Source organism: Cetorhinus maximus, chromosome 2, assembly GCF_964194155.1.
Source record: "Cetorhinus maximus chromosome 2, sCetMax3.hap1.1, whole genome shotgun sequence".
Taxonomy (NCBI): Eukaryota; Metazoa; Chordata; class Chondrichthyes; order Lamniformes; family Cetorhinidae; genus Cetorhinus; species Cetorhinus maximus.
In genome coordinates this window covers 153925344-153952735 of record NC_135880.1, presented here as the reverse complement: position 1 = coordinate 153952735, position 27392 = coordinate 153925344, and the positions used below count along the sequence as shown (strand labels likewise).

The 27392-nt window shown below is 43.8% G+C and overlaps 1 protein-coding gene across 3 annotated transcripts in view; it reads right to left on the bottom strand.

The window, feature by feature from the left end:
* The window catches only part of frem1a (Fras1 related extracellular matrix 1a), a 429561-nt gene that overhangs the window by 289736 nt on the left and 112433 nt on the right, over positions 1 to 27392 (bottom strand). For all 3 annotated transcript variants that reach the window (XM_078570514.1, XM_078570515.1, XM_078570516.1), the window contains exons 7-9: positions 22184 to 22292; positions 16727 to 16858; positions 12693 to 13037 (exon numbers count right to left, since the gene is read on the bottom strand). In XM_078570514.1, coding sequence (XP_078426640.1) covers positions 12693 to 13037; positions 16727 to 16858; positions 22184 to 22292 — 586 coding nt within the window. The remainder of the gene's footprint in view (positions 1 to 12692; positions 13038 to 16726; positions 16859 to 22183; positions 22293 to 27392) is intronic.

Below are 27392 nucleotides of genomic sequence, written 5' to 3'. Positions count from 1 at the left end.
TCCTCTGCCATTTCCTGGTTCCCCATTATTATTTCCCCAGCCTCAATCTCTAAGGGGCCTATACTGACTTTAGCATCTCACTTCCTTTTTATATATTTAAATAAGCTCTTGCTGTCCATTTTTATATTACTTGCTAGTTTATCCTGAAAGTTTATTTTCTCCCTCTTTATTATTTTCTTGGTCATCTTCTGTTAGTTTTTAGAACTTTCCCAATCCTTTGGCTTATCACTAATCCTTGCCACATTGTATGTTTTTTCTTTCACTTTGATACTATCCTTAACTTCCTTGGTTAACCATGGTTGGTTTATCCCCTTTCTACAATCCTTCTTCTTCACTGGGATATATCTTTGTTGTGAGTCATGAAATATTTTCTTAAGTGAGTTGCTGCAAGCAATGTTCTGTTATTAAACAGGGTTCCAATTAGAGAGCTGACTAAATCTCAAAAGGGTCATTATTTGTGTTGGACACCAGTTGGATGAAGATGCATTTAAATAGCTTAGAAAGGCATTCTTGATGAAGGGTCAAAGACAAATTCCTCCCCAGGCTGCTGCTACAAAGTTGCCTACATTCAGCTGGAGGCCTCGCCACACTCCAGGGAGTTGATCTGCCATTGGCAAAATGCCAACAGCCTGGTCAAATAACTCTTAATAGGGCCTTTGGATATTGATTCCAGGCCCTATGATAGCCTTAGTCTAAACATAGACAAAAGAACTGAATTCCAGAGATAAGGTGAGAGTGACTACCCTTGATATCAAGGCAGCATTTTTCCAAGTGCAGCATCCAGGCTTGGACTGATAAGTGCTAAGTAACACTGATGCCAGTTCTCATTATGATCTCCAACAAGAGAGTCTAGCCACCTCCCCTGGATATTCAACGGCAACCACATGGATGACAGCTGTTCAAGCAGTTGGCTCATCATCACCTTCTCAAGGGAAATTAGGGATGAGCAATAAAATCCTGGCCTAGCTCGCGATGACAACATCCCATGAAAAAATAAAAAAATTAGTTACATCTCCCGCCATGAACATCTGCGGCGGCGGGGGTGTGGAGGGCACTCACTGTGACTAAAAACTTAGCTGAACCAGGCACATAAATACTGTGGCTACAAGAGCCAGTGTTCTTGTAATGTAAATGGTAATTTATAAACTTATAAGTTACAGAATCACAGAATTTCACAGTGCAGAAGAGGCCCTCCGGCCCATCGAGTCTGCACCGACACGAGAGAAACACCGGACCTACCTACCTAATCCCATTTACCAGCACTTAGCCCATAGCCTTGAATGTTTTGACGTGCCAAGTGCTCATCCAGGTACTTTTTAAAGGATGTCAGGCAACCCACCTCCACCACCCTCCCAGGCAGCACATTCCAGACCGTCACCACCCTCTGGTTAAAAAGGTTTTCCTCACATCCCCCCTAAACCTCTTGCCCCTCACCTTGAACTTATGTCCCCTTGTGACTGACACTTCAACTAAGGGGAACTGCTGCTCCTTATCCACCCTGCCCATGCCCCTCATAATCTTGTACACCTCGATCAAGTCGCCTCTCAGTCTTCTCTGCTCCAACGAAAACAACCCAAGTCTATCCAACCTCTCTTCATAACTTAAATGTTTCATCCCAGGCAACATTCTGGTGAATCTCCTCTGCACCCCCTCCAGTGCAATCACATCCTTCCTATAATGTGGCGACCAGAACTGCACACAGTACTCCAGCTGTGGCCTCACCAAGGTTCTATGCAACTCCAACATGACCTCCCTACTTTTGTAATCTATGCCTCAATTGATAAAGGCAAGTGTCCCATATGCCTTTTTCATCATCCCACTAACATGCCCCTCTGCCTTCAGAGATCTATGGACACACACGCCAAGGTCCCTTTGTTCCTCAGAACTTCTTAGTGCCATGCCGTTCATTGAATCGTTCTTTGTCAAATTACTCCTTCCAAAGTGTATCACCTCACACTTTTCAGGGTTAAATTCCATCTGCCACTTAACTGCCCATTTGACCATCCGTCTATATCTTCCTGTAGCCCAAGACACTCAACCTCACTGTTAACCACCCAGCCAATCTTTGCGTCATCCGCAAATTTACTAATCCTACCCCCAACAAAGTCATCTATGTCGTTTATATAAATGACAAATAATAGGGGACCGAGCACAGATCCCATTGGTACGCTGCTGGACACTAGCTTCCAGTCACTAAAGCATCCTTCCATCATCACCCTCTGTCTCCTACAACTAAGCCAATTTTGAATCCACCTTATCAAATTACCCTCTATCCCATGTGCATTTGCCTTCTTTATAAGTCTCCCATGTGGGACCTTGTCAAAGGTTTTGCTGAAATCCATATAAACTACATCAACTGCACTACCCTCATCCAGACACCTGGTCACCTCCTCAAAAAATTCAATCAAATGTGTTAGGCATGACCTCCTTCTGACAAAGCCATGCTGACTATCCCTGATCAAATCTTGCCTCTCCAAGTGGAGATAGATTCTTTCCTTCAGAATTTTCTCCAATAGTTTCCCTACCGCTGACGTGAGACTCACTGGCCTGTTGTTCCCTGGCTTATCTCTACAACTCTTCTGAAATAGCAGAACCACTTTAGCTGTTCTCCAGTCGTCTAGCACCTCCCCCATGGCCAGGGAGGAATTAAAAATTAAAAAAAGTTATAATTTTACTGACTTTCAGTAGATTGTAGAATGACACCAGATGCATATCTCTTGTTGAATAACTTCCAGGTAATTTATATTCCTTTTGGGGCAGTCACACATCTTTCTCTCATCCCTAATGGTTTAGTTTCAGAAATTCATCTATAATCAGTTGAGCCCATTTAATGCTGTGATTTTCTTCTTTCTGTCTTATATCCTTATTCAATGCCTTTCATTCCTTTTTATATACCCAATATGTTGCCATTTCATTTCATTCATAAGACCTAGAGGGATCTCACTGTCAATAAACTAAAAAACATTTCTTAACTCTGGAAACATAGAAGAAAAGTTTTCAACTTGGTCTAAGTTAGTGATAATCATATGGGGCTGGATTTTCATTTCTAATGTGGGTAGCTCGACTTCAGAAATTTCCCAACTCAACAGATGGTTTAATGGCACAATGAGACCCAATCTTGACTCCAAGGAGGTGGGAGTGGATAAAGTCGGCCCCGCTGACCTCAAAAGCAGATTATAGATGACCATCTGGCAAGCAGGTGCTGAGCCTGGCTGGTTAAAAGAGCCGCCTCAGTTCTTTGGTACTTTGTCCCAGTTGTTTTAGCAGCTGTTAGGCCCTCTAGCCCTCATCCCTCACACCATCCCCCCCCTACCATGTCCCATCCATGCCAACTCATGCCCTCTACGCATCCCCAATGACCCCGCACACCCCATGTCCCCTCAATGCCACTAATGACTCCCACCCACCCCTTTGCTCCCTTATTCCCCATGCCCCTCATACCTCATGCTTCTTCCATGCCAACTCATGCCTCCAACCACCTCTATGTTCCCTTAAACCCTCATGTCACCACCACAGCCACTCACCCAGTATCCACCGTGAGCAGTTCTCAGAAGCCATATGGAGATGAAAAAAATAAACTTCCAACAATCTTATACAGCTTTCACTCATACACAATTAATAGTGAAAAACCTCCCATTCATGAAACCCATACAAAATCTCAAGTGGTTAATCTCTTATGAAAACAAACTTCTATTCAGACACTAGATCGAAGACAGATAATCTTTTAATAGCTCCTTTAAACTGTTACTCAAACTGTGAATTCAGAATACCCCCTGCTGAGATTAATTGTGGCTTTTGAAACTCAGCCAAGCATTTATAATGACATAATAATAGACCTTGGGGAATATCAACAAAGACTTTGATTGACAATGCATGAACAGGTGTTAATGCTTTTTTCTCACCTACACCAGATGACCTATCAATCAAAGCAGTCCAGCTGAGGGTTGGTTTTTCTCACTCACTGACAGTTTAAGATTTTTTTTTTGTTCAAAGGGCTAGAGATTTTTTAAAATCTTCAAATGATGACACTTAAACAAAGCTTATCCATCCTTCAAGAGTAGTTATGTCTACTCCATACATTTGTGATTTCCACACTGCGGTTTAAGGCACTTGGAAGACCAAAATGGGTCTGTTTGAACTCAGCACCAAGACCAAACAGCCCTACTAAGTTTGGGTTTCCCTCCTGTGTGAATCACTGCCCGCCCCTTTCCCACCTGACAAAAATGTAATCTATCAGAAATCAGCGTAAGACTTCAGTCCACCATTTTTTAAATTCCTTGGAGTCTTCCCAGCTCCGTAAAAATCCGGCCCATAGAGTCATTTATAGTACAGAAGGAGGCCAAGTGGTTCATCGAGTCTGCCTCAGTTCTGTGTGGAGCAATCCAGGCAGTCCCATTGCCCGACTCTATCCCCGTATTCCTGCAAGTTTATTTCCTTCAAGTGCCCGTCCCATTTTCCTTTGAAATCATTGATTGGTTCTGCTTCCACCGCCATTGTGGGCAGCGAGTTCCGGGTACCACTTGCTGCATAAAAAAGTTCCTCCTCACAGTCCTCCCTTTACCCAAAACCTTAATCTGTATCTCCTTGTCCTTGTACCATCAGCTAATGGAAACAGCTTAACTTTGCCTACCTTATCCTAACCTTTCATAATCTTGTTCATGTCAAATCTGCCCTCAACCTCCTTTACTCCAAGGAGAACAACGCCAACTTTTCTTTTTATCTTTTCACGTCATGTGGGCCAACATTTTTGTTGCCCATCCTTAATTGACCTTAAGGTAGTGGTAAGCTGCCTTCTTGAACCGCTGTAGATCATGTGGAGTAGGTACACCCACAGTGCTGTTTGGGGGGGAGTTCCAGCATTTCAACACAGTGACAGAATGTGGTGTGGCTTGGAAGGGAACTTGCAGGTGGTGGTGTTCTCAGGCATCTGATGCTCTGGTCCTTCAAGGCGGTAGAGGTTGCAGGTTTGGAAGGTGCTGTCCAAGGAGCCTTGGCGAATTTCTGCATCTTGTAGATGGTACACACTGTTCCACTGTGCGTCGGTGGTGGAGGGTAGAATGTTTGAGAATGGAGTGCCAATCAAATGGGCTGCATGTCCTGGATGGTGTCAAGCTTCTTGAGTGTTGATGGAGCTGCATTCATCCAGGCAAATGGAGAGTATTCCATCACACTCCTGGCTTGTGCCATGCAGATGGTGGACAGGTTTCAGGGAGTCAGGAGGTGAGTTACTCGCCACAAAATTCCAAACCTCTGACCTGTTCATGTAGCTACAATATTTATATGGCTAGTCCAGTTCAGTTTTGGTCGATAGTGGGGGATACAGTGATGATAATGCCACTGAATGTCAAGGGGAGATGGTTAGATTCTCTCTTGTTGGAGATGGTCATTGCCTCTGGCGCAAATGTTACTTGCCACTTATCAGCCCAAGTCTGAATGTTGCCCAGCTCTTGCTGCATATGGGCATGGACAGCTTCAGTACCTGAGTCATCACGAATGGTGCTGAACATTGTGCAATCATCAATGAACATCCCACTTCTGACCTTATGATGGAGGGATGGTCATTGATGAAGCAGCTGAAGATGGCTGGGCCTAGGATACTACCCTGAGGAACTCCTGTAGTGATATCCTGGGACTGAGATGATTGACCTCCAGCCACCACAGCCATCTCTCTTTGTGCTAGGTATGACCCCAACCAGTGGAGAGTTCTCACCCAGATTTCCATTGACTCCAGTTTTGCTATGGCTTGATGCCACACTCAATAAAATGCGGCCTTGATGTCAAGGGCAGTCACTTCCATCTCACCTCTTGAGCTCTGTCTAAGGCTGTAATGAGGTCAGGAGCTGAGCCCTGGTGGAACCCAAACTGAGCGTCAGTGAACAGGTTGTGTCTGAGTAAGTGCTGCTTGATAGCGCTGTTGATGACCCCTTCCATCACTTTGCTGATGATTGAGAGGAGACTGATGGGGCAGTATTTGGCTGTGTTGGATTTGTCCTGCTTTTTGTGAACAGGACATACCTGGACAATTTTCAACGTTGCCAGGTAGATGCCAGGGTTGTAGCTGTACTTTAACAGGTTGGCTACGTTGTAGCTAGATCTAGAGCACAAGTCTTCAGTACTATTGCTGGAAATTTGTCAGGGCCCATATTCTTTGAGTATCCAATGCCTTCAACCATTTCCTTATATCACATGCAGTGAATGGAATTGGTTGAAGACTGGCATCTGTGATGCTGGCAACCTCAGGAGGAGGCTGAGATGGATCATCCACTCAGCACTTCTGGCTGAAGATGGTTGCAAATGCTTCAGCTTTGCCTTTTATACTGCTGTGCTCGGCCCAACCTTCATGAGGATGGGGATATTTATGGAACCTCCTCCTAGAGTTAGTTGTTTAATTGACCACCACCACTTACGACTGGATGTGGCAGAACTGCAGAGCTTAGATCTGATCCGTTGATTATGGAATTGCTCAGCTCTGTCTACCACTCGTTGCTTATGCTGTGTAGCATGCAAGTCGTCCTGTGTTGTAGCTTCACCAGGTTGACACCTCATTTTTAGGTCAGCCTGTTGCTACTCTTGGCTGCACTCTTAATTAATCTAGAGTTGATCCTGCAGTTTGATGTTTATGGTAGAGCAGGGGATATGCCAGGCCAAGAGGCTACAGATTGTAGCTGTATACAATTCTGCTGCTGCTGATGGCCCACAGCACCTCATAGGTGCCCAGTTTTGTATTGCTAGATCTGTTAGAAATCTATTCCATTTCGCACAGTGGTAATGCCACATAACATGATGGAGGGTATCCTCAATGTGGGGGCAGGACTTTGTCTCCACAAGAGCTGTGTTGGTGGTCACACCTGCCAATACTGTCATGGACAGATGCACCTGAGACAGGTAGATTGGTGAGGACAAGGTCAAGTACGTTTTTCCCTCTTGTTGGTTTCCTCACCACCTGCTGCAGACCCAGTATAGCAGCTCTGTCCTTTAGGACTCAGCCAGCTCGGTCAGTAGTGGTGCTGCCAAACCATTCCTGGTGATGGACATTGAAGTCCCCCCATCCAGAGTACAACTTACCCAACTTAACCTTGCAGCTAAAATTCCTCATCCCTGGAACCATTCTGGTAAATCTCCTTTTCACTCTCTCAAGAACTCTCACATCCTCCTTTAAGTGTGGTGACCAGCACTGGACGTAATACACTCGTTGTGGCCTCACCAGAGTTCTATAGAGTTTCAGCATAACTTCCCTGCTTTTGTACTTAACGTCTTTATTGATGAAGCCCTAGATCGCATATGCTTGGCTAACTACTCCTGCCAACTTCAAAGATCTGTGCACATGCACCCCCGTTTCTGCACACTCTTGAAAACTGTGCCATTCTGCCTATATTGCTGCCTATCCCTTCTGCCAAAATGCATCACCTCACACTTCTATGTATTAAGCTTTATCTGTCCATCTGCTAGCCTATCTATGCACTACTGCAGTCAATTGGTACCATCCAAAGTTTGTCATACCTCCAAGGTTGGCTTAATCATAAAGTTTTGAAATTTTATTCAATATTCCATTATGCAAGTCACTCACTGTTTTCCGTCCTTAAGCCAATTTTTTTCTCCAAGCTGAAACTGACCCTATTCCATAAGCTTCAAATTGGTTAAACAGCCTTTCAAGTGGTGCTTTGTCAAACACCTTCTTAAAATCCAAATATACAATATCCATTACAGTCCCTTCATCAACATTTTTTGTTACTTCAGCAAAATATTTCAAATTAGTCAAGCATGTTCTGCCTTTGATAAATCAGTTCTCATCAGGCTCTCATTAATTCACTCAAACCTCTTCAAGTTAATCTTTTTCCCCTGATTGCTGTTTCTAAATCCTTACCCACTGATGTTAAAGTGACCGGCCTGTAGTTACTAGGAATGTTCTTACATCCTTTCTTGAATAAGTGCCACTCTACAATCCTCGAGCACCTCCCTTGTCAGCCAGGAAGAAAGAAAAGATGTGCATTTAAATAACATCTTTCCCATTCCTCGAGGCCTCCCCAAATCCTACACAGTCAATGAATCACTTTGGGAGTGTTGTCACAGCTGTTACATAACCAAATGGGGCAGACCCACAACAGCAATGAGATAACTGATCAGGAAATCTATTCATGACAGAAATAAATAGACCATAAGACATAGGAGCAAAAATAAGGCCATTTGGCCCATCGAGTCTGCTCCGCCATTCAATCATGGCTGATAAGTTTCTCAACCCCATTCTCCTGCCTTCTCCCCGTAACCTTTGATCCGCTTACCAATCAAGAACCTATCTATCTCGGTCTTAAATACACTCAATGACCTGGCCTCCACAGCCTTCTGTGGCAATAAATTCCATAGATTCACCACTCTCTGGCTAAAGAAGTTTCTCCTCATCTCTGTTCTAAAAGGTCTTCCCTTTACTCTGAGGCTGAGCCCTCGGGTCCTAGTCTCTCCTACTAATGGAAACATCTTCCCCACGTCCACTCTATCCAGGCCTTTCAGTATTCTGTAAGTTTCAATCAGATCCCCCCTCATCCTTCTAAGCTCCATTGAGTATAGACCCAGAGTCGTCAAACGTTCCTCATATGTTAAGCCTTTCATTCCTGGGATCGTTCTCGTGAACCTCCTCTGGACCCTCTCCAGGGCCAGAACATCCTTCTTGAGATACGAGGCCCAAAATTGCTCACAATATTCTAAATGTGGTCTGACCAGAGCCTTATAAAGCTTCAGCAGCACATCCCTGCTTTTATTTTCTAGTCCTCTTGAAATAAATGCCAACATTGCATTTGCCTTCCTAGCTACCGACTCAACCTGCAAGTTAACCTTAGGAGAATCCTGGACTAGGACTCCCAAGTCCCTTTGCACTCCAGATTTCTGAATTCTCTCCCCATTTAGAAAATAGTCTATGCCTCTATTCTTCCTACCAAAGTGCATGACCTCACACTTCACCACGTTGTATTCCATCTGCCCTTTCTTTGCCCATTCTCCTAACCTGTCCAAATCCTTCTGCAGCCTCCCCACCTCCTCAATACTACCAGTCCCTCCACCTATCTTTGTAGCATCTGCAAACTTAGCCAGGATGCCCTCAGTTCCTTCATCTAGATCATTAATGTATAAAGTGAAAAGTTGTGGTACCAACACTGACCCCTGTGGAACTCCACTAGTCACCGGCCGCCATCCTTATCCCCACTCTCTGCCTCCTGCCAGACAGCCAATCTTCTATCCATGCTAGTACCTTGCCTCTAACACCATGGGCTCTTATCTTACTGAGCCGCCTCCTGTGCGGCACCTTGTCAAAGGCCTTCTGGAAGTCCAAGTAGATAACATCCATTGGCTCTCCTTTGTCTAACCTACTCATTATCTCCTCAAAGAATTCTAACAGATTTGTCAGGCATGACCTCCCCTTGATGAAACCATGCTGACTTTGCCCTATTTTACCATGCACTTTCAAGTATTCTGAAATCTCATCCTTAATAATGGACTCTAAAATCTTACCAACGACCGAGGTCAGGCTAATCGGCCTGTAATTTCCCGTCTTTTGCCTCACTCCCTTCTTAAACAGGGGGGTTACATTAGCGATTTTCCAGTCCTCCGGGACCCTCCCTGACTCCAGTGATTCCTGAAAGATCACCACTAACGCCTCCGCTATCTCTTCAGCTATCTCCTTCAGAACTCTGGCGTGTAATCCATCTGGTCCAGGTGATTTATCCACCTTCAGACCTTTCAGTTTTCCTAGCACCTTCTCCTTGGTAATGGCCACCATACTCACCTCTGCCCCCCGACTCTCTTGAACTTTGGGGATGTTACTCGTGTCTTCCACCGTGAAGACTGACGCAAAGTACCTATTCAGTTCCTCCGCCATTTCTTTGTTCCCCACTACTACTTCTCCAGCGTCATTTTCCAGTGGCCCAATGTCCAATTTTGCCTCTCTCTTACCCTTTATATATCTAAAAAAAACTCTTGCAATCTTCTTTTATATTACTGGCTAGTTTACCCTCATATTTAATCTTCTCCCTCCTTATTTCTTTTTTTGTTGTCCTCTGTTGCTCTTTGTAGGCTTCCCAATCCCCTGGTTAGGGTTCTGCTCTTCGCCGCATTGTATGCTTTCTCTTTAGCTTTTATGCTGTCCCTGACTTCCCTTGTCAACCATGGTTGCCTCGTCCTCCCTTTAGTATGCTTCTTCTTCCTAGGGATGAATTTTTGCTGTGTCTCCTGAATTACTCCCAGAAACTTCTGCCATTGCTGTTCCACTGTCTTTCCTGCTAGGCTCATCTCCCAGTCAATTCTGGCCAGCTCCTCCCTCATGCCTCTGTAGTTGCCTTTATTCAACTGTAATACTGTTACATCTGATTCCAGCTTTTTCCTCTCAAATTGCAGGATAAATTCTATCATATTATGGTCACTTCCTCCTAAGGGTTCCTTCACCTTAAGCTCCCTTATCAAATCTGCCGCATTACACATCACTAAATCTAGAATTGTCTGTTCCCTAGTGGGCTCCACCACAAGCTGCTCCAAAAAGCCATCTCGTAGATATTCCACAAATTCCTTTTCTTGAGATCCACTACCAACCTGATTTTCCCAGTCTACCTGTATATTGAAATCCCCCATGATCACTGTAACCTTGCCTTTCTTACACGCCTTTTCTATCTCCTGGTGTATCTTGTGCCCCACATCCTGACTACTGTTCGGAGGCCTGTACATAACTCCCATTATGGTTTTTTTACCTTTGCGGTTCCTCAACTCTACCCACACAGATTCTACATCATCTGACCCTATGTCATTTCTTGCTATTGATTTAATTTCATTTCTTACTAACAAAGCAACCCCACCCCCTCTGCCAACCTGCCTATCTTTTCGACAGGATGTATATCCTTGGATATTTAGCTCCCAGTCCTGATCCCCTTGCAGCCATGGCTCCGTGATGCCCACCACATCATACCTGCCAATTTCAATCTGCGCCACAAGCTCATTTACCTTATTTCGTATACTGCGTGCATTCAGATATAACACCTTCAGTCCTGTATTTCCCGTCCCCTTTCTCATTGTCGTCCCTTTATCTGATGTGCTTGAAGTTAGATTCCTAGCCCTTTCCAAACACTCTGTCCTATTTTGTGTTCTGGAGACTTTAATAGCCTCTCCTGGGCTCTCTTTCTTTTCAGTTTTTATCGCTTCTCGGCCTTTTGGCTAAGATCAAGTGTAGCAAATGTCGGTCAGGAAACTTCCCCTCCTCTGCATTGAGGTCTTTTATGGCCTCTTTAGAGGACAGACAGGGCCTCAGTTCAACATCTCATCTGAAAGATGACACCTCCAGCAATTCAGCACTCCCTCCATACTCCACAGAAGGCTCAATCTTAATTATATGCTTAAGTCCCTTGAATGGGGTTTGAACCAAAAAAACACTACTGACCAGGAAGTGAGAATAATGCTGAGTGAAGGCTGGCACAAAGGGTTTACTATATATTTCTGTACAAACCAAACTGGAACAAATTATGAAGCACGCTTCATTGTGCCATCTTCTTGAATCATGTGCTCCGAGTCACACCCTATAATCACATTACTTGTGACTGCATGTCAGACAGCCAAGCCTAGAAATTTGGCCTATCCTATCTTCAGGCACATGAAGTCAGAGTTAAATCCTGTGTCTGAAAGGTGAGGCCCAAGGAGCCTTCACATTGGGCCTCAGGCCTCATTTCCATGGAAGAGAACAAGCTGTGGAGGGCAATCAGCTCAATGGTAAAAGCTAGGCTGCCCACTGGTGTCACAGAGGCCCTCAGGTAAATGGGGTGGTATTGACTGGAATTGTGTTTGGAAGGAGTTTTCTGTGGGACATGGAAGATGGTATTCAAACTGGTAATATTCAAGGGGGAGATTGGGAGAAACTTTGATCAGCATGGAGATGGGAGTGTGCATCTTCCTGGCTCCACATTATGATAAGTAAGTAGATTTTAAAAAGTGTTCATTGCCTCCTAACAGGCAGTAACTTTAGGCGATGACTAGACCTGGTTTTCCTAAGTGAAACTGGTGCCAGTTGTCTCAGATTAAAAGGCTCTTGCAGTCAAGGCTTCAAGCAGGTGTTAGACCGCTTATTACATCCCAATATAACTGGCAGCTCACTTCCAGATAACAATGGATGTGCACATCCTGCCTGCCTTCTGGAGACTGAGCAGTCCATTTGTTGCTTGAGAAATAAGTGCTCTGTGACCAAATTTATAGGCTGTTACGAGATGGAATGACCTATTTTAGTGAGGTACTTCATCCCCTCAATCAAGGTCCATCACATCTTTTCACCCCAGGACAAAAGTTTAGATCCAACCAAACTAATGGAATAAAAGCTCTCGCTGTAGCAGTAATGGTTTTAGTTCTTATTGAACCACAAAACTGCCCATCATCAACAAGTAACTTAGTAGGCATGATCATTTTTCCTTTGACGATTGATATGGGTAAAAATGTCAATTTGAGTATAAAATCGGTTCACCATTTTATACTTGCACCAATTGTTTGTAACATTGGTGAACCAAAGAACTTGCACCATGCACCAAGGAAAGCTGATGAGAGAACTGGAAATATCAGGGGTACTCGTTGAAGAATGAGATTTAAAGAGATATTGTTGGGTAGATTCACCAACATTCAATGTCAAAAAACAACAAAATATTCCATTCCTCATCATCAAAATCCATTAAAAAAAATACCTGTTAGTTCAGGAGCTGTTCTTTTCATAATTTCTCCAGCCTGCGGACTTTTGATGATTTTGAAAAGGATGTGATCGTCACTTGAGTCCATGTCTGAAGCTTGAAGCATAAACTTCTCAATCAGTATTTCTTGGTCCTCACACAGCTCGAAGATAACATTGTTGATAAGGAAAGGAGGGCTGTCATCTTTAGGCAGGATGTTGATGGGGAATTTGTGTCGGGTACTATGACGACCATCAAAAACTCTAAATACAACGAAGTCGCTTGTGGAGTCACTGTCGTCATGATGGTAACGAACAACACCAGACTTAATATCATTGACTGTAAACATAAAACCTTTTCCACCTGCAAATTATACAAAGGATGCGAATTAGTGAATAGATTGTTGAATTACCATCTGACACAAGTGATAGGGGCCTCTATAGTTAGGGGAGCAAGCAGGAGTTTCTGCAGCCATAGGCATGGGCTGGGATTTTACATGACCTCAAGGAGGAGCTGGGATGAATGTGAGAAGGGCCAAAAAAATGTGTAGTGATGGTGGGCCTGTTGCCTTCTTGCTTCCATGCCATTTTGTCCAGAGGCTAATTGTGGAGTGGGCAATTAAAGGCCTTTTCCCACCACTGCATTTCTTCAGTGGCAGATGAGCATCTGTCATATGGGGAGGCTGCCAGATAAACCCTGGTGGACTCCTAGTCACCAGATTGGCCCACAGAAGCCCCTCTTCGAGGCAATGGCCACACCTGCAACAACACCGCCCCCTGCCTTCACCAAGCACCAACAGCCCACCCCTCACAGGGGCCTGACTGGTCCGGGCAACCCCAACCCCACTTACCTTCTTCTGAGGACGGCGTCCATACTGCTTCACTGGGTTGGGTGCAGTTCCAGCAGTTGCCACTGCTCCTAGTAGCGCTGCTGGACCAGTCAGTTTAACCTCAGTGGTGAAAAAGCTTTTAGAAACGACAATCCAGGACAAAATTAACAGCCACTTGGACAAGTATGGATAAATTAAGCAATGCCCTAGCTTTAATTGTTAAAAGCAAGTTGTATTGAACTAACTTAATTTAGTTTTTTGATGAGGTGACAGAGATGGTTGATGAGAATAATACAGTTGATGTGGTGTATATGGATTTCCAATAGACTTTTGATGAAGTGCCACATAATAAACATGCCAGCAAAGTGGAAGCACATGGAATAAATGGGAAAGTGGCAACCTGGATGTTGGTTGACTGACAGGAAATAGAGAGTTGTGGTGAATAGTTGATTTTGGGGTTAGAGGAAGATATACATTGGGGTTCCCCAAGGGTCAGTAAAGGATCACTAACTTTTGTGATATATATGAATGACCTAGACTTGGCTGTGCAAAATTTGCAGATGATACAAAACTTGGAAGGATTGTGATCTGTGAAGAGTATAATGATAGATATCAAGAGGATATAAACAGGTTGGTGAAATGGGTGGACATGTAGCAGATGAAATTTAATGCAGGGAAGTGTAAAGTGGTATATTTTGGGATGGAGGATGAGGAGGGTTAGTATAAAATAAATGTTCCAATTCTAAATGGTGTGCACGAGAAAGCCCTGGGGCTGGTGGTGGAGGTGGGGGGATGAGGGTGGAGGGGGGTATATGTGCAGAAATCATTGAAAGTAGCTGGGCAGGTTGAGAAAGTAATTAAAAAGGCAGTTGGAATTCTGGACTCTATAAATAAAGGCATAGGGTACAAAAGCAAGTCTGTTATGGAGAACTTTTATAGAACACTAGTTTGGCCTCAACTAGAGTATTGCGTCCAATCCTGGGCAACACACTTTAGGAAGTATGTGAAGGCTTTAGAAAGAGCGCGGCAAAATTTATGAGAATGGTTCCAGGGATGAGGAACTTTAGTTACATGAATAGATTGGAGACGATGGGGCTGTTTTCCATTGTGAAAAGATTAAGGCAAGATTTGATAGAATTATTCAAAATCATGATATGGTCAAGACAGGATAGATAGAGAGAAAGTGTCCTCATTAGCAGAAGGGCTGAGAACCGGAGGACACCGGTTTAAGGTAATTTAAGATAGGAGGAAAAACTTATTGCACAGAGAGTGGTTAGGATCTGGAATGCAGTACTGGAGAGCACAGTGGGGGAAGATAGAATCATAGCTTTCCAAGGGAATTGGTTAAGCAGAATCACACAGTGCAGAAGAGGCCCTTTGGCCCATCGAGTCTGCACCAACACATGAGAAACACCTGACCTACCTACCTAATCCCATTTACCAGCACTTGGACCATAGCCTTGAATGTTATGACTTGCCAAGTGCTCATCCAGGTTCTTTTTAAAGGATGTGAGGCAACCCACCTCCACCACCCTCCCTGGCAGCGCATTACAGGCCGTTACCACCCTCTGGGTAAAAAGGTTTTCCCTCACATCCCCCCTAAACCTCCTGCCCCTCACCATGAACTTGTGTCCTCTCGTGACTGACCCTTCAACTAAGGGGAACAGCTGCTCCCTATCCACCCTGTCCATGTCCCTCATAATCTTGTACACCTCGATCAGGTCATCCCTCAGTCTTCTCTGCTCCAACAAAAACAACCCAAGTCTATCCAACCTCTCTTCATAACTTAAATGTTTCATCCCAGGCAACATCCTGGTGAATCTCCTTTGCACCCCCTCCAGTGCAATCACATCCTTCCTATAATGTGGCGACCAGTACTGCACACAGTTCTCCAGCTGTGGTCTCACCAAGGTTATATATTGCACTTGAAAAGAAAAGGTTTGCAGGTCCATGGGGGAAAGGGTGGGAAAGTTCCATTAGCTGAGTTGCCCTTGAACAGAGCAAGCATGGACTTGAAGGGCAGAATGGTCTCTTTCTATGCAGTACCATCATATGATTTTATGATTCTAGTGCATCAAAAAATGCCTTTATTAAATGGATGTAATGAATGAAACACATTTTCAGTGAGCTATTAAAGGCAGGAAACACCCTCAAATTCAGGTGTTAGGTTTTAATCTGAATGAATGGCAACATTTACGTAATATTCCTTCTAGCCACCTAGTACAATATGTCAGTGAAGCCTGCATCTTGATAATGAATTTAAAAAGGTATCAAACAAATACAATTTAACAGTTGAAAAATACAAAGAGAGTTCTTTTAAATAATTGGCTCTGCTCCTCACATTCTGATTTCTTCTCATCTGTCAGATAATCCACCTGGATTTAGCTCACCAGTGGCTTCGCAGGTGAATGCATTAAAGGTTGTGGAACTGAGTAATGAAAATCAGGAAAATTCCAGATTTGACCTCTAGTCTCTGGAAATGTTTTTGACAGTGCCTGGACTACTTAAAGGGAACAAAGATCAACCACATTTTCTACTCTTGGGCACTAGCAGAGTCAGCTGTGAAGTCCGCCATGGTTAAATAGTCTAGTGACTCAACTGAAGTTTACACAGGGAGAATGGCGATTTGGGCACAACTTTGGAGGGTGCCCACAACTGTAAAATAAGGCACTGCCCTCAGGAGAGGAAGGGAAACATTGGAATTTATCTAATTGGCTGCTCCTTCTCAGTGTTTTATCTTCAGTGCTGTCTTTATCATATTTTGCAGCTCCAGGGAATTTAGCGCATGTATCAACTTCCACATACTGTGCTAGCATTTAGTTATTACTAACTGTTCCCATTGCCTGAAATCTCAATTCATTACATGGAAGATGGGGTTTATTAAAAATTGAATGTATAGCAATAAAGTGTGACAGATCAATTTCCTAGACCTTCATCATTCCCTCTGATGGCATGTGATAGAGAAACCCTGACCTATGTTGGCATACATGGTCAGTAACTCAGGTGTACAGCACCAAGTTATTCTCTCATCTCATGGCAATACTTGTAATGAACTCTCAAGCAATTCTACTTTGAAATAGGAAATGTCAAGCCACCTTTCATGGTTTAAACAATTTATGTTTAATTCCTTAGATCAGGGAAATGCCATGATGCTAGGTGTGAGATCCTAGCAGATCCTGCCTTGGTTATTAAAGTTCACCCTGTTTGTTAAATGGACATTAACCTCTTACTGTAAGTCGTCCATGTTGTAAGCCATCCACAGTAACCAAGCGAACTGCAGTGAGGTCATCATTATCGACTACCTGAAACTGCTCCCAAGTGATAGGTCGAGATTGGCCTTCCAATAGATCAAGTCCTGCAGAATGAAAGCACAAATAAAAAAAATTAACTTTAGCTTCTCTTTATCACTGGCATAAGTGAATGGCTCAATTATTTCCTGGATTGTGAAATCTTTGCAATTTAAATGTCAATTCAAATTGTCAATGTCGGGTTCCTAAATGTCCATTAAACCCTCACTGGATGCAGAGATGCTATTTTTCCAGTAGCAGGAGAGGTGGGAGAAATGTTAGAAATTAAATAAACCAAAACTTCCAATTGATATAGTTATTAATGTGAAGTTTTAAGAAATGTTATGATTCCAGCTGAGGTTACACCTGGACAAGCCTGATCCCAGAGTGGAACCCAGCTTGATAGATCCTAACTTGTATTTGTTTTCTCAGATATGTGAAGAGTAGCTACTGAACAGTCACAGGAGTCAGCTGATTAACTTTTAACAAAATAATAAAACATTTATTAAACAAGAAAAGATGAACTATATTACAATACTCCTTCGCCCACAACTACACCTTTACAGACATAGACAGATTTGTAAGGATAATGCAAGTTACAAAAGTTATCTTATACTCGAATGTTCCCAGTCGGTACACAGTCCCTGTAAATCAATGGCACCCTGTGGTTAGACACACCACATTCTGAAATCAAGTGACAGATGCCACCTCAGCCAGATGCTATGGATCTCTCATCAAATCCCCCCAGACGCTTGTCACACCGTGAGTCAACCGGTCTCACTGAACTCCGTCTTTCACACACACTCTCTCACCAACTCAACCGTCAACAGCACCACTGCTTCACGTGCCCATAACAAATAGTTACAGACTTTCAGCTGTCTCTTTGGACCTTCTTGCCTCTTGCAAGCTGTTCTCACTTGAAATCTACTTTCCGCAGCTTGAAGCTGGAAACCTTTCTCTGCCCTCACTCTTAACTTTACTTAACAGGACCTTTTCCAGGTTCCTGTCCTCCCTTTGACTAGAAAGTCTGCTTAGGACCTCCTCCTGTTCCACTCCCCTGGATTTTGGGGTCTTTTCTTTAGCTTGGGTCTGGCTATCCGTCCCCTTTGCTCTAGTTCTCCTAGCAGCTACTTTCAAAACCAACTGAACTCAAACAGCTTCCAAATGAAACTGCTGTTTTGCTTGTGTGTGTGTGTGTGTGCCTGTGGGAGGGACCTGCCTCTCTGGACCCATGTTGCTAGGCAACAGCCCAATTCTTCCACCCTTGTTTGTTTACCTTAGCTGCAACAGTCGTAAAAACCTCATTAGAAATGCAAGCACCTCTTAAAGTGAAACTAAAACTCAATTTGACCTTTTTTAACACACAAATACAGAAATACAAATCAAACTTAACCGTTAAAGCTAAAAATCATTCCTAACACCCACAAATACCAATATAACTTACTTAAACTGTCTTTATTTCCTAACAGAAAATTATTATGTTTTGGGACTGTGTCTCATTGAGAATAAAATAGAGGAATGAAGGGAGTCATGTTACCTATTCTGAATTCTTCTCACAGCAAGCCTGGGTGGCTTTGGTGTTAAAGATTAAAGGGTAGGGGGCACGTTGTTTTACTGGGAAGAAGGTGCAAGGTGTTCATGTCTCTAAACAATGACCAAAGCATCTGTGCTGACAGTGGATAGACTGTTAGTCTCCAAGGTCCCAGGAAGGTGTTGGAATGTCAGGTTTTATAAATGATAATGTTTTAAACTTTAAGTTTCAAAATAGAATGAAGTTGGGAGTCTAAAGGATAGCTGATTAGCAATACTACTTAGATACAAGGCCCAGGCAATTCATGTTACCATGGAGATGGGCTTTGAGGGGGGAAGAGTTCATGGGAAACCCATGTAGGATTATAAGATTGTCCAGTGTACATGTTTTCTTAAAATTATCACTGAACCTCACAGACAGCCAGTCTGCAAGGATCCAAGAGAGAGGAGAGGGGAGAGAGAGCAGTGAGATAGAGACAGCAAGTTTCTATGGTTCACCACGCAAGAATGCAGGCGGAAGTACAGTCTCGGATTAAAGAGACTGTGTTCGAGAAGATCTAAATTAAACTGGAAGATTCAGCTAGCTTTACCTAGGGGGAAGAATCTCCAATTCATTCCTCATTGTGAAAGCCGGTTCAAACATATAAATTAGGAGGAGTAGGCCATTTGGCCCTTGAGTCTGCTTCAGCATTCAATAAGATTATGGCTGATCTGACTTTAACCTCAACTGCACATTCCTGCCTACTCCCAATAACCTTTCACTCCTTGCTTATCAAGAACCTATCTAACACTGTGTTAAAAATATTCAAAGACTCTGCTTTTACTGTCTTTTGAGGAAGAGAGTTCCAAAGACTCACAACCCTCAGAGAAAACAATTCTCCTCGAACCATGTAGGTTCGGGGAGTAGGAGTTACCTAACTGAGTAAAGAAAAGAAAGAAGGCAAACCCTCGGGTTCTAAGAGTCACTTTGGACTGGTTCCAGGAGATTAGAGTGTCTATATAAAGGACAGAGTAAAGTGAATAACAGTGAAGGGAGATTTTCCATTCCTTTAAATGTTAAGTGGGGCATCTTTTCTGTATTAAAAACAGAAAATGCTGGAAAAACTCAGCAGGACAGTCAGCATCTGTGCAGAGAGAAACAGAGTTGAAATTTCAAGTCCATATGACTCTTCTTCAGAGCTAAAGAGAGCAACTTCTCTTTAGCTCTAAAGAAGAGTCATACGGACATGAAATGTTAACTCTGTTTCCCTCTCCACAGATGTTGCCAGATCTGCTGAATTTTTCCCGCATTTTCTGTTTTTATTTCAAATTTACAGCATCTGCAGTATTTTGTTTTTATTTGGATCTTTTCTGTAGTTTAGAGGACAACTTTCCCACCGAAATAGTGTTTAGTCAATGTTGAATTTAGTTTGTATGTTACAGTAAAAGATCTAAAAATTGACGTCATGTGATTCTTTCAACTATCCACCGGATATTCGAATTTCTTTTTAAAAGTAATTGATCTCCATGGGGGATCGTGCAGCATACATCATTAAAATCAAATTGTTCTGGTTTGCAGCAATTCATCCAGGCCTTTCTTGGCTGGTGAGAACTTAGAAAAAAAGGAGAGAAATTGAGAGAAAAAGTCCTCACTTTGAGAAATAAAATCTAATCCAAAGGGGTAACAGAGATGGTTGATGAGGGCAATGCAGGTGATATGGTGTACATGGACTTCCAAAAGGCATTTGCTCACAAGTCTGTTGTGCGGTGCTGTATCATAATTATGGCTAATGGAGTAAAAGGGACAGTGTCAACATGGATATGGAATTGACTGAGTGACAGGAAACAGAGTTGTGGTTAATGGACGTTTTTCAGACGAGAGGAAGGTTTGCAGTGGAGTTGTCTAGGGGCCCTTGCTTTTCCTGATGTATATTAATGACCTAGACTTTGGTGTACAGGGCACAATTTCAAAGTTTGCAGATGATATGAAACCTGGAAGCATTGTGAACTATGAGAAGGATAGTTTAGAACTTCAGAAGGATACAGACATTTTCATGAAATGGGTGGACAGATGGCAAATGGAATTCAATGTGGAGAAAAGGGAAGTGACTCATTTTAGTAGGAAGAACATGGAGAGACAATACAAAATAAAAGGGCACAATTCTAAAGGGGGTGCAGGAGTAGAGGGGCCTGGGTATATATGTGCATAAATTATTGAAGGTGGAAAGACAGGTTGAGAGAGCGGTTTAAAAAGCATACAGTATCCTGGGCTTTATATATAGGGCACAGGGTACAAGAGCAAGGAGGTTATGTCAAACTTGTATAAGACAGTAGTTCGGCCTCAGCTGGAGTACTGCATCCATTTCTGGACGCCACACTTTAGAAAGATGCGAAGGCATTAGAGAGTGTGCAGGTAAGAATTACAAGAATGCTTCCAGGGATGAGGAACCTCAGTTCACAAGATAGATTGGGGAAGTTGGGACTGTTTTTCTTAGAGATATGAAGGCTGAGATAGATTTGATAGAGCTATTAAAATCATGAGGGAGTCTGGGCAGGGTAGATAGGGAAAAACTGTTCTCACTCATGAAAGGACCGAGAATGAGAGGGCACCAATTTAAAGTAATTGACAAAAGAAGCAAAAACGACATGAGAAAAAAGTGAGTGGTTAAGGTCTGGAATGCACTGCCTGAGAGTTTGATAGAGGCAGATTCAATTGAAGCATTCAAAAGAGAATTAGACTGTTATCTGAAAAGGAAGAAGGAGCAGTGCTCTGGGCAGAAAGCGGGTGAATGATTCTAAGTGAATTGCTCATTTGGAGAATTGGTGCAGACACAATGGGCTGAATGGCCTCCTTACACAGTGTAATAATTCTATGAAGATGCATGCACGTCACAACTGTTATGTCAGCCAGAGCTCTGATAGATCTGTGCTGCATCATGGGCCTAATCATCACCAGGGCAAAAAAAAGTAAAGATTGCACAATTGGGCACCTGAATCATTTTAAACTGTAGCAAATGTTAGTCTTTCATTCTTGGTTAGATATGGAGTAAGGGCGTTAATATATTGACAGCTCCCAGAAGACTGAGGTAATCAAAGGCCGATTCAGGTCACCAACCAAGAAAATGCTCCCCAAAAGCAAGGTTGTAGAAATGTGTGCATAATCACCAACATGTTTTATTACTCCACCAGTTCAGAGCCAGCTGTGAAGAGGATTTCCATTTTAAATCGAAAAATTTGTAACTAGGGCTTAAGTGAGAGTTAGATGCTGACTCCCTTAAAATTGATGGCCATCAACCATGTATATAATTATGGTTTGTTATTTATCTTGACCATATCATCTTTCTTTTAAATCTCTTTGCTTGATTCCTTGAGCTTTCATGACATTCAAAGTAAAAACTGATATTTTCCCCTAGTTTTTTCTTGACTCTTGGCTTGGCTCTTTGAGGTCCAATCTCAGTTTTTTTCATTAAAATAAAACCCTAACAAAAAAGGTTTTAAATTGGCAATACAAACCGCCTTTAATGATAGTAAACATAACTTAAGATGTAAAAAACTTCATTTTTAGAGTTGTCAGCTCAAACAGGTACCTGATATCAAGTGAAAGCGGAATCAAGTCAAAACAGTCAACAGAGAGAAGGAAAGGCTGAAGGGCTGAAAGTGCCATATGGGTTAGAGTGAACAGTTCGGCTAAAAAGAGCCACTTAAACCATAAATACATACTAAGATCATAAGCTCTTGTGTGAAAGCACTTCCAAACTGCCTGCTGCGCCAATTGAACCAAAATCAGCAAAATCAGCACTGATATCCTTTGCATGCACCTTCTATGGGCTAAATTCTTCAGTCAGAAACCACCCTTATATTCAGTTTACCAGATAGAAGCTCACCCATGTTCCAGGAAATTCTGGGAGCATTGGTATCAGCTGTCCTTATCGAGATATGCATCATGATTGGGGCACTGTTCCTGAAGTAGAGATCATGAACTTCAAATTCTACCTGTTAAAGAAATACAGTCAATATCAATGCTGCCATTTAAATGGGAGGAGTATCAGAAGTAATGGAAAGTCACCACTACCCATTACTTTCTAAACTAGGGAAATATGAAAATGGATATGGATCTCACAGAAATATACCCCACACCCAAAGCCTGAGAGACTGTGAAAAGAAACAAAGCACAAAATCATCTTATCCATAATTGAAACTAATCACATCTAAATGCAAAATTGTTTATTTCTGTGCTTACTCTATTCAAAAACATGCTTTACATAAACGTGTGTACATTTATAAAGTTAAAATGGAAAATGATAGTGGTTTTCTGCTATCTGGTTCCAGCAGCTGAGGCTCTGTATTTGCAGGAATTACATGTAAAATGTATTCTTATACACTAGGAAGTTATTTGCAGAGGATAAACTTCATGCTTCTTGAACCATCGCAAATTCATATCCATAGTCACAATAGGGCAGTTTGTATCTCCTTTGCAACCAGAGAACTTTCTGCACTCACATTCTGCAAAAATAGGAAAATAGCACAGAGACTGGACATAATGGGCTGAACCGTTCTCTCCTGCCAGCAGCGGGAATCATGGCAGATGGGGGCAGGTGATTTGGCGAGAGTAAAATATCAGTTTCCCGACGTCGGGAAATTAGGTCGGAATCTTGTTCCCCCGACTTTCATGGCAGGTCAACTTTCCCACTGATGAACAGCGGGAACCCAAATTGCATCTCATTACCAGGCCAACAGACGGGAATCTTGTTTCCCCCGTCAAGTCTTTCGCCCCACCAGCAGGAATTTAGACCATTCTGTTTCACGGTTCAACAGTGCACTGAGTGAGGGAGACCTCCCAGGACTTACTAGACACTCGACGCTGCCTTCTCCATTCTCGAAACCAATCTCAGGTGCCAGGAGACACCAACGCAAGAGATGGTAAGCACAGGAAGGCATGAAGTGGGGGGTGGAGGGCTACAAGGGTGATGGAGTGTCCAGGGAAAGGCGAGGGTGGGTCAGAATGTTTTATAGGGTGGGGTTTCTAGAGTCAATGGTGGAGGCCTGGTGGGGGGCGAAGTGAAGGTACTGGTGGCAAGAAGGAACAGTCACAATGAGAGAGGGAAGTGGGGTGCGGTAGGGTGCGAGAGTCAGAGTGTGTATTTGGAAGGTGTAGTTCTTAACGAAAGTGTCATTGAGGATGACATGAGGCATAGATTACAAAAGTAGAGAGGTCATGTTGGAGTTGTATAGAACCTTAATGAGGCCACAGCTGGAGTACTGTGTGCAGTTCTGGTTGCCACATTATAGGAAGGATGTGATTGCACTGGAGGGGGTGCAGAGGAAATTCACCAGGATGTTGCCTGGGATGAAACATTTAAGTTATGAAGAGAGGTTGGATAGACTTGGGTTGTTTTCATTGGAGCAGAGAAGATTGAGGGGCGACCTGATCGAGGTGTACAAGATTATGAGGGGCATGGACAGGGTGGATAGGGAGCAGCTGTTCCCCTTAGTTGAAGGGTCAGTCACAAGAGGGCATAAGTTCAAGGTGAGGGGCATGAGGTTTAGGGGGGATGTGAGGAAAAACTTTTTTACCCAGAGGGTGGTGACGGTCTGGAATGCGCTGCCTGGGAGGGTGGTGGAGGCGAGTTGCCTCACATCCTTTAAAAAGTACCTGGATGAGCACTCGGCACGTCATAACATTCAAGGCTATGGGCCAAGTGCTGGTAAATGGGATTAGGTAGGTAGGTCAGGTGTTTCTCACGTGTCGGTGCAGACTCGATAGGCTGAAGGGCCTCTTCTGCACTGTGATTCTGCGTGACATGAAAGGTGGCATTGATAACAGGAGTGGGCAGGGTCAGGGTGAACATCGGCATGGTAACGAATGTGGGCTCCATGGGGAGGGAAGGCATGGAGGTTGCTTATGATAGGGTCCAGGGTTACACTTGGGAGAGTAAATGTCACATTGGTGGGTCAATGGTGATGGGAGGATGTTGCTGGGTTAGAAGGGGAGGGTAAAAGAAGGTAGCGTGGGTTTGGAAAGTAATGTGCACCATCTCTGCAGCAAGGCAGCTCAACAGCAAGGCAACTGCAATACTTCGAGGTGGGAGCAGGGTCTTCTCAGGTGGGTGGAGCTCTAGGTCAGGACAACTGGCCAACTAAAGAGACACCTAATAATCATGGGAAAACTATATGAAAGATATGGTAAGTTGAAATCCTCACTGTATGGTGAAGCCCACATGGCAACAATGACTGGGCCAAAAGCTTCTCGTAACAATGAGATCCCAGCAAGGTGTTGAGCTGCTGTTCATTCTGAGCCATTTGCCATCAGAGTTAGGGATGGAGGGAGAGAGGGAGGTGGATGCCTACAAGAGGCATGCTGGTCAATGGCGATAAACTCACAACTGCAAACTTCCATCCTTCTAGGTGAATAGTCATGCCTAATAAGGGCTCATGTGGTTAGTCATTCTATTATGTTAAGGCAAAAGTCCCTCTATAAAGTCTCGAGGGCAGTGGAGACAAGTGGAATTGTGTGAATGCAAGGCTTCTCACACATGGCTCTCACTACCCTTGTCAAAGAGCGATGTCTCCATGCGCAGACATGTATTAAGGGGAGGAACACCCATCCTTGGTCCAAGAGGAGTCCTTCACCTGGAAGGGGTAGAGTTGTGTCAACCTTTAAAGAAAAGAGCAGCAAGAAGGAATCCGGGAGATATAAAAATAGTGCAAGTGAACATATATTTACAAGTGCCAAAACTACATTGTGATTGTACACCCGTGCCACCAGCGTACATTCAGAACGTCTTAATTTTTCTTACTCTACCGCTACATCTAGATGGACCCCAGATAACCACAGTGGAGGTGGAGGCAGCCTGCTGACTGTGATGCCCTGTTGTCTGTGATGACTTTGGCGGGTGACCTCTGGAGGTCCGAGGCGTGGAGTGCCGAGGCCTGCGAAGAGTTTCCTGCTGGGGGCAGGTGCATCCTCCTTGGCCTGGCCAGCTGGAGTTGATGGGGGTCACAGGCAGAGGGGATTTGGAGAGTCATGACTTGGAGTGTCCTGTATGGATGGCCCAGGGTGTCTGGCTGACATTCCTCTGCCCTTTGAGTGCCCGAGGTAATGTACAGGCTTGTCAGGAAAGCCCATAGAATAAAAGGGATAGTGACTGCATGGATATGAAGTTGGCTGAGTGACAGGAAACAGACAGCAGTGGTGTACAGATGTAGTGAACTCCACACAATATCAAGAAAAACCTGGAGAGACTGGAGACTGCAAAGGTTATGGGCCCAGTCAGCATTCTAGCAGTCGTACTGAAGATGTGCTCCAGAATAGCTGTGCCCATTAGCCAAGCTGTTCCAGTACAGCTACAACACTGACATCTGCCTGACAATGTGGAAAATTGCCCAGGTATGTCCTGTACACAAAAAAGCAGGATAAATCTAACCCGGCTCATCAGTCTACTCTCGATTGTCAGCAAAGTGATGGAAGGTGTCGTCAACAGTGCTATCAAGTGGCACTTGCACAACAATAACTTGCTCACTGACGCTCAGTTTGGGATCTGCCACAGCTACTCAGCTCCTAACCTCATTACAGCCTTTGTCCAAACATGGGCAAAAGAGCTGAACTCCAGAGGTGAAGTGGGAGTGACTACCCTTGACATCAAGGCTGCATTTGACCGAGTGTGGCATCAAGGAGCTCTAGCAAAACTGGAATCCATGGGAATCAGGGGAAAACTCTCCGCTTGTTGGAATCATACCTAGCACAAAGGAAGATGGTTATTTTTGTTGGGAGGTTAATCATCTCAGTCCGAAGACATTGCAGCAGGCTTCCTCAGGGTAGTGTCCTCGGCCCAACCATCTTCACCTGCTTCATTAATCACCTTCCCTCCATCATAAGGTTAGAATTGGGGATGTGCATTGATGATTGCACAATGTTCCGTACCATTCGTGATAACTCAGATACTGAAGCAGTCCGTAAAGCAAGACCTGGACAACATTCAGGCTTAGGCTGGTAAGTGGCAAGTAATATTTGCACCACACAAGTGCCAGGCAATGAGCATCTCCAACAAAAGAGAATCTAACCATCTCCCCTTGACATTCCATGGCATTACCATTGCTGAATCCTCCACTATCAACATCCTGGAGGTTACCATTGGACCAGCCATATAAATAACATTGCTACAAGAACAGATCAGAGGCTGGGAATTCTGTGGTGAATAACTCACCTCCTGATTCCCCTAAGCCTGTCCACCATCTACAAGGCACAAGTCAGGAGCGTGATAGAATGTTTTCCACGTGCCTGGATGAGTGCAGCTCCAAAAACACACAAGAAGCTCGACACCATCCAGGACAAAGCATCCCGTTTGATTGGCGTCCCATCCACCACCTTAAACATTCACTCATCCACCACCGACGCACACTGGCAGCAATGTATACTACATACAAGGTGCACTGCAGGAACTCACCAAGGCTCTTTCGATAGCACCTTCTAAACCCGTGACTTCTACCATCTAGAAGGACAAGGGCAGCAGATGCATGAGAACACCACCACCTGTATGTTCCCCTCCAAGCCACACACCATCTTACTTTGGAATTATACCATTGTTCCTTTACTGTCCTTGGGTCAAAATCCTGGAACTCACCTCCTAACAGCACTGTGGGTGTACCTACATCAGATGGATTGCAGTGGTTCAAGAAGGCATCTCACCACCACCTTCTCAAGGGTGTTTAGGGATCGGCAACAATTGCTGGACTAGCCAGCGATGCCCACATCTCAAGAAAGAAAAAAAAATGAACTTCTTGTCACCTCATCAACCTCACCAAACATATACTTACACCATCATAGCAGTTACCAGTGAATCTCGTCTACAAAATCCACGGGTGGAATTTTACAGCCCCTCCTGCCAGCAGGATCTTGTGTTTCCACCAAAATTAATGGAGTTTTGAATGGCTTGCCGCATTTTACAGCCCCACCCCCATTGCGACAGGGCATAAAATTCCACCCAATGTTTTTTTAATCAGGAGACAATTTTCCAAAAATTGCACACTCAAGTGTGCTTGCAGGATCACTGCTTCATTTGCATGATGATTGGCTTGTTTTTCTTCATTTGCATT